At 40.7% G+C, this 21746-nt stretch overlaps 1 protein-coding gene across 1 annotated transcript in view; it reads left to right on the top strand.

Annotated features, from left to right (window-relative positions):
- Positions 1-4035: 4035 nt before the first annotated feature.
- Positions 4036-21746, top strand: part of LOC126474390 (ATP-dependent translocase ABCB1-like) — a 142972-nt gene continuing 125261 nt past the window's right edge. The window contains exons 1-5 of the mRNA XM_050101858.1: positions 4036-4136; positions 8755-8855; positions 14854-15150; positions 18360-18555; positions 20819-21043. Coding sequence (XP_049957815.1) covers positions 4053-4136; positions 8755-8855; positions 14854-15150; positions 18360-18555; positions 20819-21043 — 903 coding nt within the window. The 5' untranslated portion in view covers positions 4036-4052. The remainder of the gene's footprint in view (positions 4137-8754; positions 8856-14853; positions 15151-18359; positions 18556-20818; positions 21044-21746) is intronic.

The following is a 21746-nucleotide window of genomic DNA, read 5'->3' as shown; positions in this document are numbered from 1 at the left end:
AGTGATTTGGCAGGAATACTTGCAGATATTTAGATTAACCACATAGAATTTTTTTTCAGGTCAGATAGTTCACTTGAAAGTATAATATACTACAAAAGGTATGTGGATGATACTATTATCTTGTACACTGGTACAACTGAGGAGATTGAGAAACTTGCTAAAGGCCTCAGCAGCATGCACAACAACATCAAATTCACTGTAGAACATCAAGTAGATAAAGGCATCAATTTTCTTGACCTTACAATATCTAATGTAAACAAGAAACATGAATTCCAGATTTACAGGAAACATACCACTAGTGACATTGTCATTAACAAACCCTCATGTCATCCAGAACAACACAAAATGGCATTCTTCAGATCCACACTTAGTCATATGCATAAAATCCCACTCCGCTCCCATGATGAACAAAAAGAAATTAACATTATAAAAGAAATTGCATGGAGAAATGGATACAACCCAGATCTAATTGATAAACTTAACAATAAAATCGAAAAGAAGTAATGCACACCTACTAATTCAGATTCACAAGAAGGAAAAAACACATTTGCACATATACCATTTATAGGTAAAATTTCATACCAAATTGTCAACGTCTTTCGGAAAACTGGTATTCAAATTTCTTTCAGAACTAACAACAAGCCACAACAGTAAGACAAATAACCAATGTCACCACAAATCAGGTATTTACAAACTTTTATGTGACAATTGCCCACAGTTCTACATAGAGCAAACTGGAAGGAGTTTCACTATAAGATACCGTGAGCATGTGGATACCTTCCAGCTAAATAATTCTGATAAATCCACCTTTGCAATGCACCTAGAAGACCATGGTCACTCAGCCACAGCCATTACAGAAAACCTACAAATACTACACACTGTGAACAAAGGAAAGAAAATAAATCTGCCTGAAGAGCTAGAAATTTTTATCGACAGCTCTAACTCACCAGACCTCATTCTCAATTAACAAGTGGAGCTGGCAAACAAATCCTATCTTCACATATTTCATGAAATATTCAAAAACGGAAATTAATTGTCCTCTGGTATAATACCAACGTAATATTCTATGGAAATTCGATGTAGCAGTCATACTATGGTACAAGTGTCATTATTATAATTGGTAATAGTCATAGTGTAAACACAAGCTGTATCTGGCATTGTATTATGTGTAATATCTTTCAAGATTTCATGTGTGCAACATTATTGTACCTCCTAGATCTAAGTTCTCTGACAACACTGTGGCTCAAAACAATTCTAGCTGTCATTTTTTAATTTGTAATAGCTTTGAGTAATTTCATATATATAACATCATTGTAATTCCTAGATCTAAGTTCTCTGACAAAAATGTGAATAAAAAAATTTCATAATATGTATCAAGAAACGTCGGAGTCTATAATATCTTTTTAAATTTCTATATATGCAACACCCTTGCACTTCCTGTGGCTAAGTTCTTTGACCAAAACCTACAAGTTTCTGTATGAGCAACACCTTTATAACTGTTACATCTAAGTTTTTGACCACAGTCCACATGTCTGTATGTAAACATAGTGTATTTCATGAGTGCACATCATTACTTTGAAATATGAAGCTATACTTGGTAAAACTGAAATATGGACGTGAAAATGACAATAACTGTGTAACTAAGTGGCCAAACTATCACCACAGCGTAGCTGTAAAAATGGTGCTCCATCTTTATCTAAGTACGGATATATCTTCGTCAAATGCTGCCTTATCAGTTACAATTGTCCCACTTGTATCTGTGTAGTCACCAGCAAATAATTTTTTTTGTATTTATACAGTGATCTCCAACAGTATAAATGTGTACATGAATGTATAAACACCTGGGGATGGACGCAAGCCCAAAACCGGTCGTGTGACAAATAAATAAACTTTTTTTGTGACTGGTAGCAGGTACTTTTCTACACCCTATAAAGGAACAGTCACGGAGTTCTACAGTATCCACTATGGTTAAAATTCATTTTAGTAATCATTTTTAAATGTTGTAGAGAAAACAGCATCAAGATGTTCATTATAAAATGCAAGCTGTGTGTGGAAGAAGCAATGACCATGCAATTCGATAAAATTCCTAATGAAATTCGGAAAATAATTAATCCACTCAAAAGTAAAAGCTCTCATGGAATTGATGGCATCTCCACCAGAATAGTAAAAGCTTGTTCCAAACGGAGAAGTAGGATTATCAGCCACATATGTAGTAGCTCACTGGATAGGCTGTATAGGCTATTGTTAAACGACTGGGATTTTTTGTGATCTCTCAAAGGCTTTTGACTGTGTAAATCATGAAATTCTTGAAGCTAAGCTTACGTATTAAGGTATACATGCGACATTTCGTAATTGGTGTAATTCATATTTAATAGGAAGAATGCAGAAGGTTGAAATTAACGGTACAGATAGTGTGCCAAAATCAACAGAGTCCTCTAATTACGGAGGTATGAAGAACAGTGTACAACATGATACAGACTTGTGTCCCTTATTTTTCTTAATACATGTTAATGATTTGACACTCTATGTTAATGAAGAAGCATAGCTAGTTTGTTTTTTACCGATGATACAAGTATGGTAACTTGAATTAGCTGAGGAAATTATAAATAATGTGTTTCAGAAAATTATCGAGTGGTTCGCTGCAGATGGGCTCTCACCAAATTTTGAGAAAACACCATAAATACAGTTCTGTACAGTACATGGCATAAACAGCGTTGATAAATACAGAGTTTGAACAATAATCTGTAACTAAGGCAGAACAATCAAAATTCTGGTTGTGTATACAGGCGAGAAACTGAACTGGAAAAAAAACACTGGTGATCTGCTGAAACATTTATGCTTATTTTCATTCACTTGTTTCATGTGCCTTGATATTTTGGAGTAGTTTATCATAAAGAGAAGAAGTTTTCATTGGACAAAAGAGTGCAAGCAGAAGCTGGAGCCCGTCCAATATTACTTTACAGACATTTATTTAAGGAACTATGGATATTCACCTTCACAATACAAACATTCACTTATGAAATTTATTATTAATAACTCAACCCAATTAAAAAAATAGTAGCATAGTGCACAACTGCAGCACAAGAAGAAGGATGATCTTCTCTATTCTGCGTTAAGTCTGACTTTGGCACAGATTTGGGTGAACTATGCTGCCACAAATGTCTCTTGTCATTTACGCAACAGCATTAAATGTCTGACAGAGAGCCAACAGGCATTTAAAAACAAACTAAAAGAATTTCTGACTGACAATCGTTTCTACTCCATAGATGAATTTTTAAATATGAAGTAGTAATGGTAAAAAAATAAAATAAAAGGTAGAAAATGAAAACAAAAATAAAATAAAAAATTTGAATTATATCATGTATGGAAACCTTATGGTAACTGACTCGTTTCACATCGTAATGAAATGTCGTATTCACGATCTATGCAACAAGTATTAACGTAATATAATGTAAATGTACTCTAGATCCCAGGATGGAACAAGCATTTTTCTGCCCACCACCCCTTTCAGACGCCTGATGAAATATTTTCCTGTAAATGGCAGTTCTGCTGCTATACTTTATTATTTTTATTCTGTTTATTTAACTGTACTTTATTATTTTTATTCTATTTATTTAAATTTTATCTTAGTCACTAGTTTTGGGGTCGCAGCCCCATTCTGAAACGCTCTTTCTCGTCGTCACCTAAATTGTCGAGCTGTGACCTAGAATCATCATGGGTCACAGTAAGGCTGCGACCCTGAAGCTGCTATTTTAATTAAAATATGAGTCGTCGTGGTCCCTGTCACACAAGTAACATTCAGCTACAGTGAATGGAAATGACTTGTTTCGCAGTACCGTTTCTCGACAATCGGGGAGCGACTTGCTCTCGCGATAGGCCTGATGGCTGGCCTGGGCGAGGCTGTCACGGAGCCGATCAACAACCTGCTGTTCGGGGGCTTCGTTAAGACTATGGTGGACTTCGGTTCAGCCGTGGCAAATGCAACTGCCTCTGGGACAACAGTCTCCGACAAAGACGCGACAATTTTCCTGGATGATGCCAAGAAATACGCCATGTACTGGTGCATCATGGGCGCCATCAACTGTCTCCTTACCTACGTCTCCACCTTTACTTTCAACTGTGTCGCACACAGACAGGTAGGTGACCCAGAAAATTTAGAAATATCCGTCACATTGCAGAGAGAAATCACTATAATTATATTATCTTTTTCTTCGTAGATACCTTTTACTGAGACATTGGACATCTCAGGGTCTTTAAATGTAACTGCAACAAAAATAACTTAATTTATACATACAAGAATTTACATGCTTATAAACTAGTATGACAAGGATGGGACTGGCAGTCCGCAGTGGGACTATAAGCGGAGCCATCCCATCATCTGCCTGAATTAGTTTTGGAAAACCACGGAAAGCGGATGGCCGCATGAACGTTCAAGTCTCCACTCCCTCGAACACAAGGCTATTCTGCTTAAAACGGGTCAGTGGAAGCGCATCACTGACGTCTCCAGCAGAGACGCCTACCTGGCCATCAAAGGGTTCGATGGACCGTCTGCAGTGTTTGCAAGTGTCTCAAAGTTAAGGTATTTTCTGCAATAGATGTGACTATAGTCAACTTCGAAGACTGTTGCGTTGTCCGCCTGTGATACCAACCGTCGGCCGGTAAGCAATTTAAAGAACAAATCAGCACTGGTCGACTGCGTCTAATAACTGCGACGAGATGACGCACTGACGGCGCTTCTCCGTTGACGCTGTCTTGGCACCGCTTCCACAGACAGTATGAAATTCAAAAAATCCTTTTGAGCATTGGGCTGCGTCTTTTGAAACTAAAACCGTTATTAAAACAGACGGTTATCACATGGCAGCCTGTGTCACATTTCTGAACACGTAATTAGACAGTCAAAATGCCTATGGAGTGGTGACTCTGAGGATGGCTGTTGCCAGTGTCACCCAATCAGACGATTAGCAGGCAACAGTGAATCGACAGTTTGTACACAGAGGCACGGTTTTCCTGCAACACTGCAGTTCTCTTAAGGCCTTTCGTGAACCCAGGACTTCAGGAGCTGCTGGTTGACGATCACATGCAGCTCATAGTTGTAATGCCCTCGACTGCTAGCTTCAATACCTTTAAACTGATAATAAAAAATTGCTCTACAAAACCTCATATATTGTATACCACGCGAGGGAACAATAATACATGCAGCGACAGTGAACAAAATGACTCATAGCTTCTTTTACACGATAAACTATCAAATTTACGACCATCTATACTACATTTAATAGCATACCTTGTTTGTTAACTATCCAGTAGTCTAAATAATTGTACCCCACCTGCAACTATCATTTTTATTTGTTCTATTGCTTAACAATTTCAGCCTTGGGCCATTTTCAAGTATGTCGACATTTGTAGATGTTACATTGTTCCAAAATCAGCGACGGTAAATGACTCATGAGAATGGCCTAAGGCCGTAATTGTGCTGTAGAACAATAAATAAAATAAAACTGAAAATTGCAAGCGAAACGTAATCATTTAACCTTTCAAGTGCGGAGGCGATCTAGAGTAATGTGGAATATAGAAGTAAACCTTCAACAACCAGGACCGTACATTGTAATTTTATAAATACGTCATCTTATTAATTAACTGTTTGACAAAAGCTGCTTTGGGGTAGTATTTTATTTCACCTGCCTAGTGTCGAGCGTTGCCCATCATCAGTGGTATCTGTATTACAGAAAATATACATATTTCCTGTAATAAGTTACTTACAGTGTATATTGCAGTGTTTTATCAATATGAGATTTTTAAATTCATTGTAATTTGTTTTGCCTTGTATGTGATGTTTTCTAGTACACCCCGATGACAATATTTCTTAATGTTTGTGTAATAATCCTATTACATGATTTGCTCTGTATATACATATATGAAACCGGAATAAGGAATTGTTTACTAAATATATCCAATCGTTTTGGCCAATTACTGTGCATATTATGGAGATATACTGAGAGGTATTTGCATAAGATCCGATGACGAAAACTTGCATTTACCGTAATCCCCCATCAAAAAGTTGTAGTTAGCTATCTTGGCTGTTGAAGTGTTTACTTTTGTATTTCACATTTAAAAAACTGGCGCAATTATAGGCCAAACTTCAATCAAAGCAGTCTATCCAATATTCGTCGAACGGCCAGTTTGCACGCCATTGTTACTACACAAATGATGTTTTGACGACCGTTGAGTGGCACAGCCCTATGGCAGGATAGAATGTTGACAACAAATCGGAGAAACTAGTTCTGTAAAACTATTTCTTCTGCAAGCAATGCATCATCAGGAATGTAGCTGACTGCCCGTTGTGCGATTATAGGCGTTAGAAACAAGTTCTCACTGCTGAACATGCGCCAAAGTCTCTTTCCTCCAAGATAGATACGTTATTTGAATTACTCACTGATTTAATAACGTGAAGATAATCGAAAACATGTTTTGTTGATGATATCATAAAGTCAGAAAGAGATTTGAATCTCTCGGTGTAAAGAAGGAAGTTCCAGGAGTTAATCCAGCTTCCTTTGACAACACTGGTGGAAGATGTTAAGTCTTTAAGATAAACTTTACAATTTTGTTGGAAATATATCCGAACTCCAAAATACGTAGCAACCGTCCCGAGTCATTTGAGATATTAATAACGTAATTAAGTACGGCAGTCGAGAAAATAGTTCCTTATCACACAGTCTTTGATGAGTGAATCTGAAAAACTAAGTGAATGTCAATACCTTCCCATGATCAATGCGTTCTGTTGTTTACATACACTGACAGAAAAAAAAGGTTGCAAAACCAAGAAGGAGTTGTGCGACATAAACGAAATTTTTTAGGCGTGTTTCTACATCAAAAACATGAGAGTGCAAATCAGGCTTATTTTAAATATACGCTGTCAGCGTTCGTGACCGTAGGTTACCTTTGGGATTTCACGTAGTGAATTGATGTTAGTCAAGACTGCTTTTAACGCGACAAAGACGCCGTTGTCAACACGTCATTGGGTTCGAAAGAAGTTGTGCAAAAGGGTTACGAGTAGCTGTGATATTACAGGAAGACTTGGCAGGAATGTAGTCTGTACGTGACTGCTAGCAGCAGTGGTGGTGGTGGTTAGTGTTTAACGTCCCGTCGACAACGAGGTCATTAGAGACGGAGCGCAGGCTTGGGTTAGGGAAGGATTGGGAAGGAAATCGGCCGTGTCCTTTCAAAGGAACCATCCCGGCATTTGCCTGAAACGATTTAGGGAAATCACGGAAAACCTAAATCAGGATGGTTGGAGACGGGATTGAACCGTCGTCCTCCCGAATGCGAGTCCAGTGTGCTAACCACTGCGCCACCTCGCTCGGTGCTAGCAGCAGTGGCGATGAGAATGTATGGCTGCAAGAAAACCGGGCTCCGGACGGCCACGTGGCAATGTTGACAGGGAAGACCCTCGCGGTCAGCGTATGGCTCTGGCGCATCGTACTGCATCTGCAGTGATAATCTGAAGAGCAGCTGGGACCACAGTGACACAACGACCTGTTAAAAATCGGTTACTTCAAGAACAGGTCCGAGCTAGATACTACGTATCGTGCGTTCCACTTACCCCAAACCACCGCCATTTTCGGCTTCAGTGACGTCAAGCGAGAACTCATTGGAGGGCAGGGTGGAGATAGGTTGTGTTTTCTGATGGAAGCTCGTTCTGCCTCGGTGCCACTGATGGCCGTATGTTGATTAGGAGGAGGCCATTTTAGGACCTGAAATCAACCTGTCGGAGTGGTAGACACAATGGATCCACATCTGGAGTTACCGTCTGGGAAGCGATTTCGAATGACACACGTGGTTATTCCACGCACCCTGATTGCAAATTTGTACGTCAGTTTGGTGATTCGATCTGTCATTCTGCCATTCATGAGTAGTATTCCACAGGCTGTGTTCCAACAGGATAACACTCGCCCACATACCGCCGTTGTAACCCAGCATGATCTACAGATTGTCTCCAGTAGAGCACATGTGGGACATCACCGGACGGTAACTCTAGCGTCATCCATAGTCAGCACTAATCATCCCTGTACTGGCCGATCAAGTGCAACAGGCATGGAACTCCATCCCACAAAATAACATCCGGCACCTATACAACACAATTCATGCAATTTTGCATGATTGCATTCAACATTCTGGCGGTTACAATGGTTATAACTGTACCAGCATTTCACATTTATCTCGCACTTACATTAGCATGTTATCTTGCAGTTTGAATCACTTAAATATGTTACCTAGACAAATGAATTAAAGAAATTTCATTGCTCCACATTAATTATTTTTTGATGTTGCGATTTTTTGTTTCGTCAGTGTATTATGAATTCATAAGGGATTCGTATGACTCAAACGTACTCAGTGGAATGTAGTAACCCTCACTTACACTTGTTACAAACAATTTTAGTTTCTACTGTTCCCAGTTCGAGTTGCTGTTTTCAAGGATTATCTGATATATGATAGTGAGCGTAATAAGCTTTATAGTTGGGTATCATAATGATATTAGTTTAGATTTTCTTAGCTACCCTGCAATTAGTAACTAAAACACGAGAGCTTTTGTCGTTTTTCGAAAATTAGGTAAAATTGTAGCATAAATTCGCTATCCGATGTGACCGAGGCTTACTGCTGTTTCCTAGAATAGTTTGGTGAAATACTTCACAAGGAATTTAAACATGTCTTTAAATTGTGATGTCTATAAGAATGAATTGTTTTGTCTGTCCACAGATCCACAGAATCCGCGACCTGTACTTGAGGTCTGCGCTACGGCAAGAAATGGCGTGGTACGACGAGCATCAGGCGGGAGACTTCGCCAGCCGCATGTCAGGGTGAGCGCAACATTCATCAAACTTCCTACACACCACGGTCTATAACCATCGTGAATTTACTGAATCAAATACATACTCCACGAGCTTGCAGATACAGGTCGATCGTGTGGAGTAAGTGTCTAATTTATTTAAGTAAAGTATCGGCATATGCAGGGTCAAATTCGTTCGAACACTTTCTACATATCCCATGCTGTTCAAGCTATGCCTCACACAAGCGCTAATAAGTATAAGGAGTTGGCCGATACGCCACTGAATAAAACTGAAGAGAAGTGCAATATCTCGATGCTGTTGTTATCCCTGTGGTGATGTCAACCAGTTCAAAAGACTTTTGCATCTGTAATCTCTGCAGATCTTCAGCAGTGAACCTATCCATGCTGTTGTGTATCACTCTCAACTCTGCAATTAAAGTGCAGCTACTCACGCAGGTCCAGCGTCGGCTGGAATCATCGCGTTTCAGCGTAGATATGCTAATGCGTTCATGAAAAAATTTTGAAATGTAGATGTGCGCCAGGTGGTGTTAGTAGTCGTGCGGTGTTGTGAGTATTGTCCGACCTATGACACACAATACGGAAAGTTTTGCGGTCTATTTTAGATTGGTACCCGTACAAGATCCAAGCGGTGCAGCATCTGAAACCCCAAGATCCACAGCAACGTTCTGAATTTGCTCTTCGATTTCTGGTAAAGATCGAAGTTGATGACATGTGGCTGGGCAACGTTCTGTGGAGTGACGAGATACAGGGTGCAATGAACTCACAAAACTAGCGAATTTGGGGTAGTGTTAAACCGCGTGTTGTGCAGGAAGAGCCACTGCACTCGCCATATGTGACTGTGTAGTTTGGATCCACAAGCACCTTTATTCTCGGTCCGTTCTTCTTTCAGGAAAATACACCCAGAAGAACTGTCAGGTGTACTGAGATGTCCGCACGTTATCGAGACCTCCTTGTACAGAACGTGCTCTCTGCTTTGGAAATCGCTGCTGTGTGGAAATCAGCATTTTCATGCAAGATGGTGAAACATCTCATGTCGCTCGCCCAGTGAAAGATCTGCTTAATGCAACCTTCGACGAACGTGTTATCTCCAGACGTTTTCCATGTCTCTTTCTCTGGGGATATCTGAAAGATCACGTTTACCAGTGACACATTCAGTCTCTACCAGATCTGAAGGCCAGTTCAAAGGAAAACATTGTTCGTACTCCATTGCAACTTCTGACAACATCGTTTTACGGATGAAGCATCTTGTCGCCGTCACCAGTGCTCATATTGAACAAATTGTGCAAGCAGCGGTTAACAACAAAATCAACATTGTGCCTTTCTCATTCGTTTGACCTTTTCTCCCCACGTCCCATTCCTAATTCATTACATTTGGAAACATTTCTACAGTGTTTTCTTGCATTCATAGCATATCCAGATTTGCACCTGGTGGCCAAAATTACAATTAATTTTTTTCCAACTTTAATCGATTCCGCATTAACATACTGGAATATCTACAAAGTTTCGCTGCCATACTGGAAGGCGTAGGATAAAGAACCGCCAGTGATTGGGATAAGTTTGTTTACAAACAAAACGCACAATGCATACTGTCGACATTTGCATTGTTGTGCAGATATTTTCGTTGCAATACAGATACAAAGATGAAAGGGTGTAATAAAGCAAACGAAACGTAATTTCTCTGTGCCAAGTCACCTGAGACCGTGGCTTCCTTATATCAAAATACTCCGAAAGGGTCCCTGAAGAACAACCGAAATTTTGTGGGTGGCGTTGGGGTTCACCGAGTATCGTAATGACAATTCGGCTCGCTTCCCAACCATGTGATTCGCTCGAACATGATGAGCAAATAAATGAAATGTATGCCAATTTCGGCTTGTTACAAGATACAAGCAGCTCCATAGAAGTATAACATATAGTGGTAGGAACAGTTTTGATTGGTGACAGATGCTGGCGATGATTACAGGGACCTGTCGCAGCAGGATGATGGGATCATGGAGTGGATGGTGATGTTCACCCCCAAGTGGCTATGTTGTCACTGTGGTGATGGTCAGTCCCATTAGGGTTCAAGACATGTTTTCATTAAATTTAACTATGTTATATATAATAAATTTCGTTTGCTTCACGTCTATGGCCACAAATGTTTTGACATCAGACTACCGGTTTCGGTCTATAATGACAGTCATCAGATCCATTTTATAAAAACATGTCACAATAATTTTATAAAACAGGTCTGATGATGGTCATTATAGACCGAAACCGGTAGTCTGATGACAAAAAAATTTGTGACCATAGACATGAAGTAAAGGAAATTTATTGTTTATTCGGGTCACTGTTCGATTCGTGACCATGTCGAAGCTTGTGAAGCACGTTATACATGTTGGCGATGTCGAATGTGGAAGATGGATTAGGGAAGGGACAGAGATGTCCACAAGCAAGATGGATGGGTATATCAGATGCGTGATACTGCCCTCGTATAAGTAGAGCTCGATACATCTTTCAGTTAAACGTACGTCATACGTGTGGGAATGTCCACAGGAAGCCGTCGAAACTGGAAAATGAGGCGGTTGGCGGAATTGGTGAAAGCGGAAAGCCTCGCTCGCGGGGTGGAATCAGAGCTAACTATTTGTAGTATCGTTCCCAGAACCAATCGCGGTCCTCTGGTTTGGAGCCGAGTGGAAGGCTTAAACCAGAGGCTCAGACGATTCTGCGGAGATCTGGGGTGCAAATTTCTCGACCTCCGCTATCGGGTGGAGATATGTAGGATCCCCCTGAATAGGTCAGGCGTGCACTACACGCCGAAAGCGGCTACAAGGGTAGCGGAGTACGTGTGGAGTGCACATGTGGGTTTTTTAGGTTAGAGAATTCCCTCCCTAGGCCCGACAAGACGCCTCCTGAGACGCAGCAAGGTAGGAGTAGGCAAGATGCAACAGGGAATAAGAATATTAAAGTGCTATTAGTAAACTGCAGGAGCATCTACAGAAAGGTCCCAGAACTGCTCTCATTAATAAACGGTCACAACACCCATATAGTACTAGGGACAGAAAGTTGGCTGAAACCAGACGTAAACAGTAATGAAATCCTAAACTCAGATTGGAATGTATACCGCAGAGACAGGCTGGACAGTGAAGGGGGAGGCGTGTTTATAGCGATAAGAAGTGCAATAGTATCGAAGGAAATTGACGGAGATCCGAAATGTGAAATAATTTGGGTGAAGGTCACGGTTAAAGCAGCCCAGTAATGGTAATTGGATGTCTCTATAGGCCCCCTGGCTCAGCAGCTGTTGTGGCTGAGCACCTGAAGGATAATTTGGAAAATATTTCGAGTAGATTTCCCCACCATGTTATAGTTCTGGGTGGAGATTTTAATTTGCCAGATATAGACTGGGATACTCAAACGTTCATAACGGGTGGCAGGGACAAAGAACCCAGTGAAATTTTTTTAAGTGCTTTATCTGAAAACTACCTTGAGCAGTTAAACAGAGAACCGACTCGTGGCGATAACATATTAGACCTTCTGGTGACAAACAGAGCCGAACTATTTGAAACAGTTAACGCAGAACAGGGAATCAGCGATCATAAAGCGGTTACTGCATCGATGATTTCAGCCGTAAATAGAAATATTAAAAAAGGTAGGAACATTTTTCTGTTTAGCAAAAGTGACAAAAGGCAGATTACACAGTACCTGACGGCTCAACACAAAAGTTTTGTCTCAAGTGCAGATAGTGTTGAGGATCAGTGGACAAAGTTCAAAACCATCGTAAACATGCGTTAGATGAGTATGTGCCAAGCAAGATCGTAAGAGATGGAAAAGAGCCACCGTGATGCAACAACCGAGTTAGAAAACTGCTGCGGAAGCAAAGGGAACTTAACAGCAAACATAAACATAGCCAAAGCCTTGCAAACAAACAAAAATTACGCGAAGCGAAATGTAGTGTGAGGAGGGCTATGCGAGAGGCGTTCAATGAATTCGAAAGTAAAGTTCTATGTACTGACTTGGCAGACAATCCTAAGAAATTTTGGTCTTATGTCAAAGCGGTAGGTGGATCAAAACAAAATGTCCAGACACTCTGTGACCAAAATGGTACTGAAACAGAGGATGACAGACTAAAGGCCGAAATACTAAATGTCTTTTTCCATAGCTGTTTCACAGAGGAAGACTGCACTGTAGTTCCTTCTCGAGATTGTCGCACAGATGACAAAATGGTAGATATCGAAATAGACGACAGAGGGATAGAGAAACAATTAAAATCGCTCAAAAGAGGAAAGGCCGCTGGACCTGATGGGATACCAGTTCGATTTTACACAGAGTACGCGAAGGAACTTGCCCCTCTTCTTGCAGCGGTGTACCGTAGGTCTCTAGAAGAGCGTAGCGTTCCAGAGGATTGGAAAAGGGCACAGGTCATCCCCGTTTTCAAGAAGGGACTTCGAACAGATGTGCAGAACTATAGACTTATATCTCTAACATCGATCAGTTGTAGAATTGTGGAACACGTATTATGTATAATGACTTTTTTGGAGACTAGAAATCTACTCTGTAGGAATCAGCATGGCTTTCGAAAAAGACGGTCGTGTGAAACCCAGCTCGCGCTATTCGTCCACGAGACTCAGAGAGCCATAGACACGGGTTCACAGGTAGATGCCGTGTTTCTTCCGCAAGGCGTTCGACACAGTTCCCCACAGTCGTTTAATGAACAAAGTAAGAGCATATGGACTATCAGACCAATTGTGTGATTGGATTGAAGAGTTCCTAGATAACAGAACGCAGCATGTCATTCTCAATGGAGAGAAGTCTTCCGAAGTAAGAGTGATTTCAGGTGTGCCGCAGGGGAGTGTCATAGGACCGTTGCTATTCACAATATACATAAATGACTTGGTGGATGACATCGGAAGTTCACTGAGGCTTTTTGCAGATGATGCTGTGGTGTACCGAGAGGTTGTAACAATGGAAAATTGTACTGAAATGCAGGAGGATCTGCAGAGAATTGACGCATGGTGCAGGGAATGGCAATTGAATCTCAATGTAGACAAGTGTAATGTGCTGCGAATACATAGACGATTGATCCCTGATCATTTAGCTACAAAATAGCAGGTCAGCAACTGGAAGCAGTTAATTCCATAAATTATCTGGGAGTACGCATTAGGAGTGATTTAAAATGGAATGACCATATAAAGTTTATCGTCGGTAAAGCAGATGCCAGACTGAGATTCATTGGAAGAATCCTAAGGAAATGCAATCCGAAAACAAAGGAAGTAGGTTACAGTACGCTTGTTCGCCCACTGCTTGAATACTGCTCAGCAGTGTGGGATCCGTACCAGATAGGGTTGATAGAAGAGATAGAGAAGATCCAACGGAGAGCAGCGCGCTTCGTTACAGGATCATTTAGTAATCGCGAAAGTGTTACGGAGATGATAGATGAACTCCAGTGGAAGACTCTGCAGGAGAGTCGCTCAGTAGCTCGGTACGGGCTTTTGTTGAAGTTTCGATAACATACCTTCACCGAAGAGTAAAGCAGTATATTGCTCCCTCCTACGTATATCTCGCGAAGAGACCATGAGGATAGAATCAGAGAGATTAGAGCCCACACAGATGCATACCGACAATCCTTCTTTCCACGAACAATACGAGACTGGAATAGGAAGGAGAACCGATAGAGGTACTCAGGGTACCCTCAGCCACACACCGTCAGGTGGCTTGCGGAGTATGGATGTAGATGTAGATGTAGATGAAGATGGTGATGTTCAGCAGCAATGTGACGGGTCGTCAGCTGCATGATGAAGGCCCTGCTGTACATAGGGTTCGGGTCGCTGTTAGATAAAATATACACTATACAGTACTTTTGGCGATGTGAACACTAACCTGTCGAAGCTGAAAGAGGGAATCGGGAAGGTGTTCTGATGTTCACCAGCAAGATGGTGTGCCTAAATCGACTGTTTGGTGTTGGTTTCAATATGCATGGGACTCGAGACATCTTTCAATTAAGCACACGTTATACCTGTTGTCCATGTCCACAGGAACCTGTCAAAGTTGGAAGACGGGATCGGGGAGAAGGTAGTGGTCTTTGCCACCAACATGGTGGGCTGCATCGGCTGCGTGTTGCTGGCCCTGGTGCGTGGCTGGGAGCTGGCTCTCGTCTGCCTGCTATCCCTGCCTGTGTGCGTGGGCTCGCTCATTGCCACCGACGTTTACTCGTCTCGCCTCGCGGACCAGGAGGCGGATGAAGAAGGCAAGGCGGGCGCCATAGCTGAGGAGGTGTTCGCCGCCATCCGCACCGTAGTCGCTTTCGAAGGACAGGACAAGGAAGTCGAGAGGTAAATAGCATGGAAAGTACTGCTTAGTTGTATGATGGAGAGCTACCAATCAATCAAAGGATCGATAATGAGGAAGAAGAAGGAAACGAAGAAATCCTTTAGAAAATCGTAGGGAGGCAGTGGTCTTCATTATAACTGAATAAATTTTAGTTCTTTGAAAACGATATTACTTCTACAAATCTTTTCAATGCCTTAATTTATCTATCATTTTTACGCGTCTACGAAATGGTAGCACGTTTCCTTTAAAAGAGGTAGTTAAACCACGCAGTCGTAAAACACTGTAGCGCTTCTGACGTCACAACACTGCCTGGCCCTCTGTCAGCCAGTTCGAATCCTGCCGGCTGGGATCGTTGCCAGCCAGATTCATGACGTCACAGAGTGAATCCACAATAATTGCTGCTGCCACTCGCCTTGGACTGTGCCCAATTTGATCTCCATGTCGAATCCATAGATGTAGATATTTGTTTACTAGATTAATGCCAGTTGTACAAAATGCCAAACTCACTGTGCCCACGAGCTGAAGCTAATATCTCGTGGCACGGAACTGTTACATCGAAAAACAAATTATTTCATAATTTTCGAGTCGTTGAAATGAATGAACACTGTCACAAAAACGTACAGGGAACTGGTATACGTCTGAAAGTTGTTATTGTGGTATTCTCGGAGAGGCTGATGATCACTATGTTTAAGCTATTCAGCCGAACTGAAAATATTTCTACGATGGCCAACGACCTTTGTAAGGTGCTGTTGGTGATTATCTCACTTTTGCTGCCTTCGTAATGTCCAAAATGTCTTTCGCGTAGTGTCAGCATTAGCCACTTTTTCCACATGAGTTCGTCTCCCAGTGAGCTGATGAATGAATATGTTCACAGTACCTAGTGTAGGCATTTACTTTGGGCAGTGTGTAAAACTGGCCTTGAGAGGCCGTTTTCGTCATTATACATGACTGTTTCTACAGCTGAATATTCCATCTCTTATAAACATGACCTTGTATGCATAAAATACATACGTAGGAAAAGGATGGTTTGCTGCACGTCAGTGCAGCAACTAATATTCACCCTTCTCGCACCATCTGAAGTCTCCTCGCTGCAAAGAATAAGAGTTTTTGTGGATGATTGGGATGACGACTGTTCAGGTCTTCGTCTAACTATTCATATTTAGGTGTTTGTTGTCCCCATCTAAATCACGTCATCCAAATGCCGGGGCGGCTCCTTTGAAAAGGGAACTGCCGTTTTCCTTCCCCATCCTTTCGTAAACCGAGCTTGTGCTCCGTCTCCAATGTCATCACCCTCGACTGGAAGTTAAAAGCTAATCTTCCTTCTTTTCCTATTTGTCGAAACTATGTACTAATACTGGAATCGAATAGTGGCACGAACTCAATCTATGTAACTTTTGACATCTACTATAAGCTGACTCCCTCATATCTGTATCACTGCATGACTGGAGTCTCTAGCATAATGAATAAGCTCGTTTTAAGAATACCAGTCTCCGTCATCCTAGGGTTACCTTTCCTTGAAATTTTCCTTATAGGACATTTATAAGGAACTAGTTCCTTCATATTACGTGGCCAGTCCATCCCTGCTGTCTTCGCTCTATTGTTTTTCTTAATTACCACTCTTCACCAAATCTTTGCTGAACTCCATGGTTGGCGGTTTTACTGTCCACTACATCTTTAACAGGAGCCCATCGCTGCAAGAGATTTAATTTTTCCCTATAGACCATGTTTCGCATCCATAAAATAGGCTACAAATTCAGCTGTTAACCATCTTTGTTTATGTTGCGTGAACAAAGCAATTTTCTTTAATTCGTGACCACTGCTGTTTCCTCTTCAATTATTTGTTATATACCTTCTTTGTTTCTTCCGTTTACAATTATCTTACTTACTAAATATTTGTATGAATTTGTTTGTTCTCTTTTACTTCCTCTAACATTAACTTTTATTTCTTCTGAATACTTGTAGTTCACGAGTATTTCTGTCTTTCATGGGATAATTTGCATTTTGTACTTAACCCTTTACACTAAACACATACCTGTTAAGATTCTTTAGAGATTTATTTCATGTGAAGCAATCACAGCTATGTCATCCGCAAATCTACGCATCTATATTCCTTCTTTTTTTCATTTATTGTGGTACCTGTACAATATTCTTTGCTTTCATGTACTCCACACTGAATGTACGTGTTGGATAGGGATAGGGACAGACTGCATCCTTGTTTAAACCTTTTTAGAATTCTAGCTTCTTCTTGTGCATTTATTGCCTTTACTATCTACAGCTGAATTAGCTTCAATTTAGTTCTTAATGCGTCTGTATATCATTCTTGTTCATATATTTGAAATGTGAGTTAGAGGGCTCAGAGTCCTGTGATCATCATTAGTAACCGCTGTGTTCTTCTTTGGACCATTATCATGTCACTTTTCTTAAGGTCTTTATGGGTATTACCAGTTTTATGCATATCACTGACTTATTTTTGAGTCTAATACCTGAAGCATTTCCCTTGGGATGTTAACAATACCATTACTTCTATTTTCTTTCAAATCATATACAGATTTTTCGAAATTTTCTTTAGCAGTTTGAGGCACCATTTCAATGTTTTCTAGTTTCTCCTCACAAATACTCCTAATGAGGCCCATGAACATACACACCCTTTTTACAGTTCTCCATAAAAAGTTTTTAAAATTTTGAAATATGTGTTCTTCGAGTTACACTTCACAAAGTCGGGAAACTTAAGTAGACCAGTGAGATGTACATATTCCTTCTGAAAGACAGTAATCTGTTTGTTTATTTATAATAACTATCATTTGTGATAATACCTGATGTGGAGCCTAAATGAATTTTATAATTATCCTATCGACCTACAGAATATTCTCCCTCTCCTCCTTTGCTTCTCATTTTAGACAGTACGTTGCCTAAAGCAGGAAGTGTTTATTTACTCATACAAACTCCGTGATTAGTGTACGGAGTAGGAACTGTGTGTACCAAGTAGATAACAAGAAAGAAGCTTACGTCTCAGAAACGAAAATAAAAGAGCTGTCCGTCAGCTTGATACATTTGCAGTAATACCTGAAATAATAGAGCGTTTTATTCTTGTTTGTGTGTGTTCAAAAAACATTAAATAAATCAGCAACGGAATTTGATAATGTCGTGCCTTCTGTCATTTGTTACAGTCCGAAAAATTTTGAACTGAGGCATACCAAATGTGTTGTTCCAGGTACAGCGAAAAACTGCAAAGTGCCGTTAATATCAGCAAGAGAAAGCACTTCGTAAATGGAATAAACGAAGCAATCTCGTGGATCTCAATGTTCGGCGGGTACTCTCTGGCTTTCTGGTATGGCGTGGAGCTCATCATCAGAGACAAAGACTATCCTGAGAGTCAAAGAACTTACGACGCTGGCACTATGATTGCCGTAAGTATGAGGCACAGCGTGCAACATCTTAAAATAATTTGACAAATCGTTTATCCACACAAGAGAATGGATATGATTAACATGGAAGTCAATCATGTTTCGCTCATCCGTTGAATCTGTATAACTGCATACATGTTTCTATTCTGTGTGAAGAATGAGGGGCGTGAGAGCCAAAATTGGGACAACGCGAGTAAATATTCGCTATAGTGATAATTATAGACGCAAATGGGACAAGCAGGCTATTGAAGGTATTATGGCAACTGAAATTTTCTCTCCGTGACACCAATATGAAATGAAGTTCTTTTTTGTGTTCGTATCCGTTAACTTCTTTTTCTTCTTCCTCTTCTTTCTTCCGGAGTTAGGCATTTGTCTGTTACGTCCTCCTGTTCTGTGTCTTGTCTGGAGTTCGTTTCTATTTGTTTTTATCGCTTCTTTTTTAGTACAGTCGTTGATCTTTTCCCTCCTGGTATTCATTATTATTTTAGACCTGCTATGTTCATTCGTTCTTTTGACATGCTTTATACGATTTAATCTGTTCATTTATGGTTCAAATGGCTCTGAGCACTATGGGACTTAACTGCTGTGGTCATCAGTCCCCTAGAACTTAGAACTACTTAAACCTAACTAACCTAAGGACATCACACACAACCATGCCCGAGGCAGGATTTGAACCTGCGACCGTAGCGGTCACGCGGTTCCAGACTGTAGCGCCTAGAACCGCACGGCCACTCCGGCCGGCAGTTCATTTATGCTTTTTAGTTTAATTCTTGTCTGATTGTTAGACTCCTTATCATATGAGTAACCTATTACTTAATTTAAATGTGAGCCTGATACGATAACACGTTATTACATTACGTTTATGAGAATGATGCCAAAAATACTTGAGTAATATAAATCACATTAAATTTTACTATGTGACGAATATGTAACAAAAGCTGGCTGGTGAGTTCCAGGAATGCTTTGAATGTTGAGTAACGTTCACAATTTACCTAAGTGATTTATCAAATAGTATAAACAGCACTCTCATACTTCTCGAGGACGACGCTCCTATCCTCATGAAAGTACTGTCAGTGCATGGTACTAATGAATTACAAAACAACTAAGGCAGTACTGTGACATGGCATAGTGAAAGAAGCTGTCTTTAATTGAGGATCAGTGGAAAATATCGACTATAAAAAAGAGAAAAAATTGATATTATTTGATTACAAGCTCACCGAGTCGTATTCGGGACGACGACAGTTCAAATCCGCACCCAGTCATCCAGATTTCGGTTTTCCGTGATTTTCCTAAATCACTCAGGCAAATGCTGGCATGGTTCCCCTTTGCTGAGGACACCGCCGATTTCCTTCCCCATCCTGTTGTAATTCGAACATGTGTTCCGTCGCTAATGACTCCGCTGTTGACAGAACGTCAATGTCCAATCTTGCTTCCTTCTTTCCTGCTGTTTCCCAGGAAACAAAATAACATATGAAGGAGGAAGCAGACCATCACAGGCAAGTATGCCTAAAGAGGTCTACTTGCATTAAACACTGGCAAAATTTTGAGGTTTCAATTTCTGAGGATGTGTATCCGTAGCATAAAATTTCTGGACTGCTGAAAACGCGAAGAAAAGAGAAATGAAGCGTTTAACATGTGGTGTTACAGAGAGACGCAAATTAAGTAAGGCGATAAGATTAAAAAATGACGAAATTCCGCAAGATCGGCAAGCAAATGCAGTATGCGGCAAAAGTATGGCTATAGGAAGAGCCATAATGATATGACGAATGTTAAGACACCTCCATGTTGCTGAAGAACATGGACTGTAGAGGAAAACAGATATTGGTGTTTATCCAACAAATAATCGAGGATGTTAAGTGTAAGTTCTACTATGGGATAAAGAGATTCGGATAGGGAAGGAAGCTGTGGTGGGCAGCTTAAAACTTGTTCCAAGTCTTTTGACGAAAAAGCAGCTTTGAGAGGAGACACGTAAGGAATTCACAGAAGTGCCGTAGTAGCTTAATAGGTCGGTACAGCACATACGAAATCGTAACAGAGAGACTAATATCGATTATACGGAATATTTGGAAGCAAGAAGACGTTGTTCTCGCGGAATTCTATGGAATACATTTAGAAAACCAGCACTGGACGGGTTAGTTTTCAAGCATTCTATCTTTCACTTCACTTCTTATATTACATTGATCGAATTAAGGATTGATTCGGGGATTTGAGGAGCTGGGCAAAAAACGTATTAGGATATCGGGTTGGTTTTTATTGTTCCTTGCAGATTTTCTATTCGGTTATGGACACGTCGTGGGTGTTCTCTGCGGCGACTCGTCAGTTTGAGGCCTTCTCCACCGCTAGAGGCGCCGCCGCCAAGATATTTGCCGTCATAGACCGCGAGTCGCCCATCGACAGTCTGTCTGACGAAGGAGAAAGGCCACACTACGCCCGAGGGGACATCGCCTTCAACGACGTCCACTTTGAATATCCGTCACGTCGAGGTGTCAAGGTAACGCAAATAATAATCCCTCTACACGACTTCTTTTTTCACTTACTTTGTCATCGTTGCATAGCCTCACTGTCAAGTCCACTGGTAAATGTAGTGTCTGAAAAAGATACTGAACTCATTTCCGAGGAACGGACTCTAATCTTCATCGTCAAATCCCCATTTGGAACTCCTTTCTTTGCCGCACCGGGTTGTGGGACTGTCCTTTACCCTCTTTCTGATACTTTCCTGTCTGATACGTAAGGCAGTGAATATCATAATTTCCTTTTGTATATGTCCAGTTTTAAACACATATTCTGTTGAAAGCAATGAATAGAAGAAGCTCTGTATTTGCGCTGCTGCCATATATGCAATAAAACACCTACCGCAAAACTTTAAGAGTCACTAATAAATGCTATGCTTAATTTCAAACTATTATTATTGAGAGAAACAAATCATGGAAAGAGGAACAGAGCGTTCTTTCAAAGACATCATAGTCGCCCACACTTTTGGCTGTTTAGCCATGTTCAACTGCAGTAGATTGTCTGACATGTATACATACGGTGTACCAGCGGGAATGGTCAACATTCAGGGATATGACAAGAACGACCATTCTAAGCAAAATGGTCTAGTAAATATGGGTTCTAAAACTGTGTGCCTTAAGAGCTACAAAGATTTATCATCTTCCATACTGTGAAAGAAATCTATTCTGCTGCAAGTTCTTTGC

Source organism: Schistocerca serialis, chromosome 4, assembly GCF_023864345.2.
Source record: "Schistocerca serialis cubense isolate TAMUIC-IGC-003099 chromosome 4, iqSchSeri2.2, whole genome shotgun sequence".
NCBI classification, from domain to species: Eukaryota; Metazoa; Arthropoda; class Insecta; order Orthoptera; family Acrididae; genus Schistocerca; species Schistocerca serialis.
This window is presented reverse-complemented; position numbering and strand designations above follow the sequence as displayed.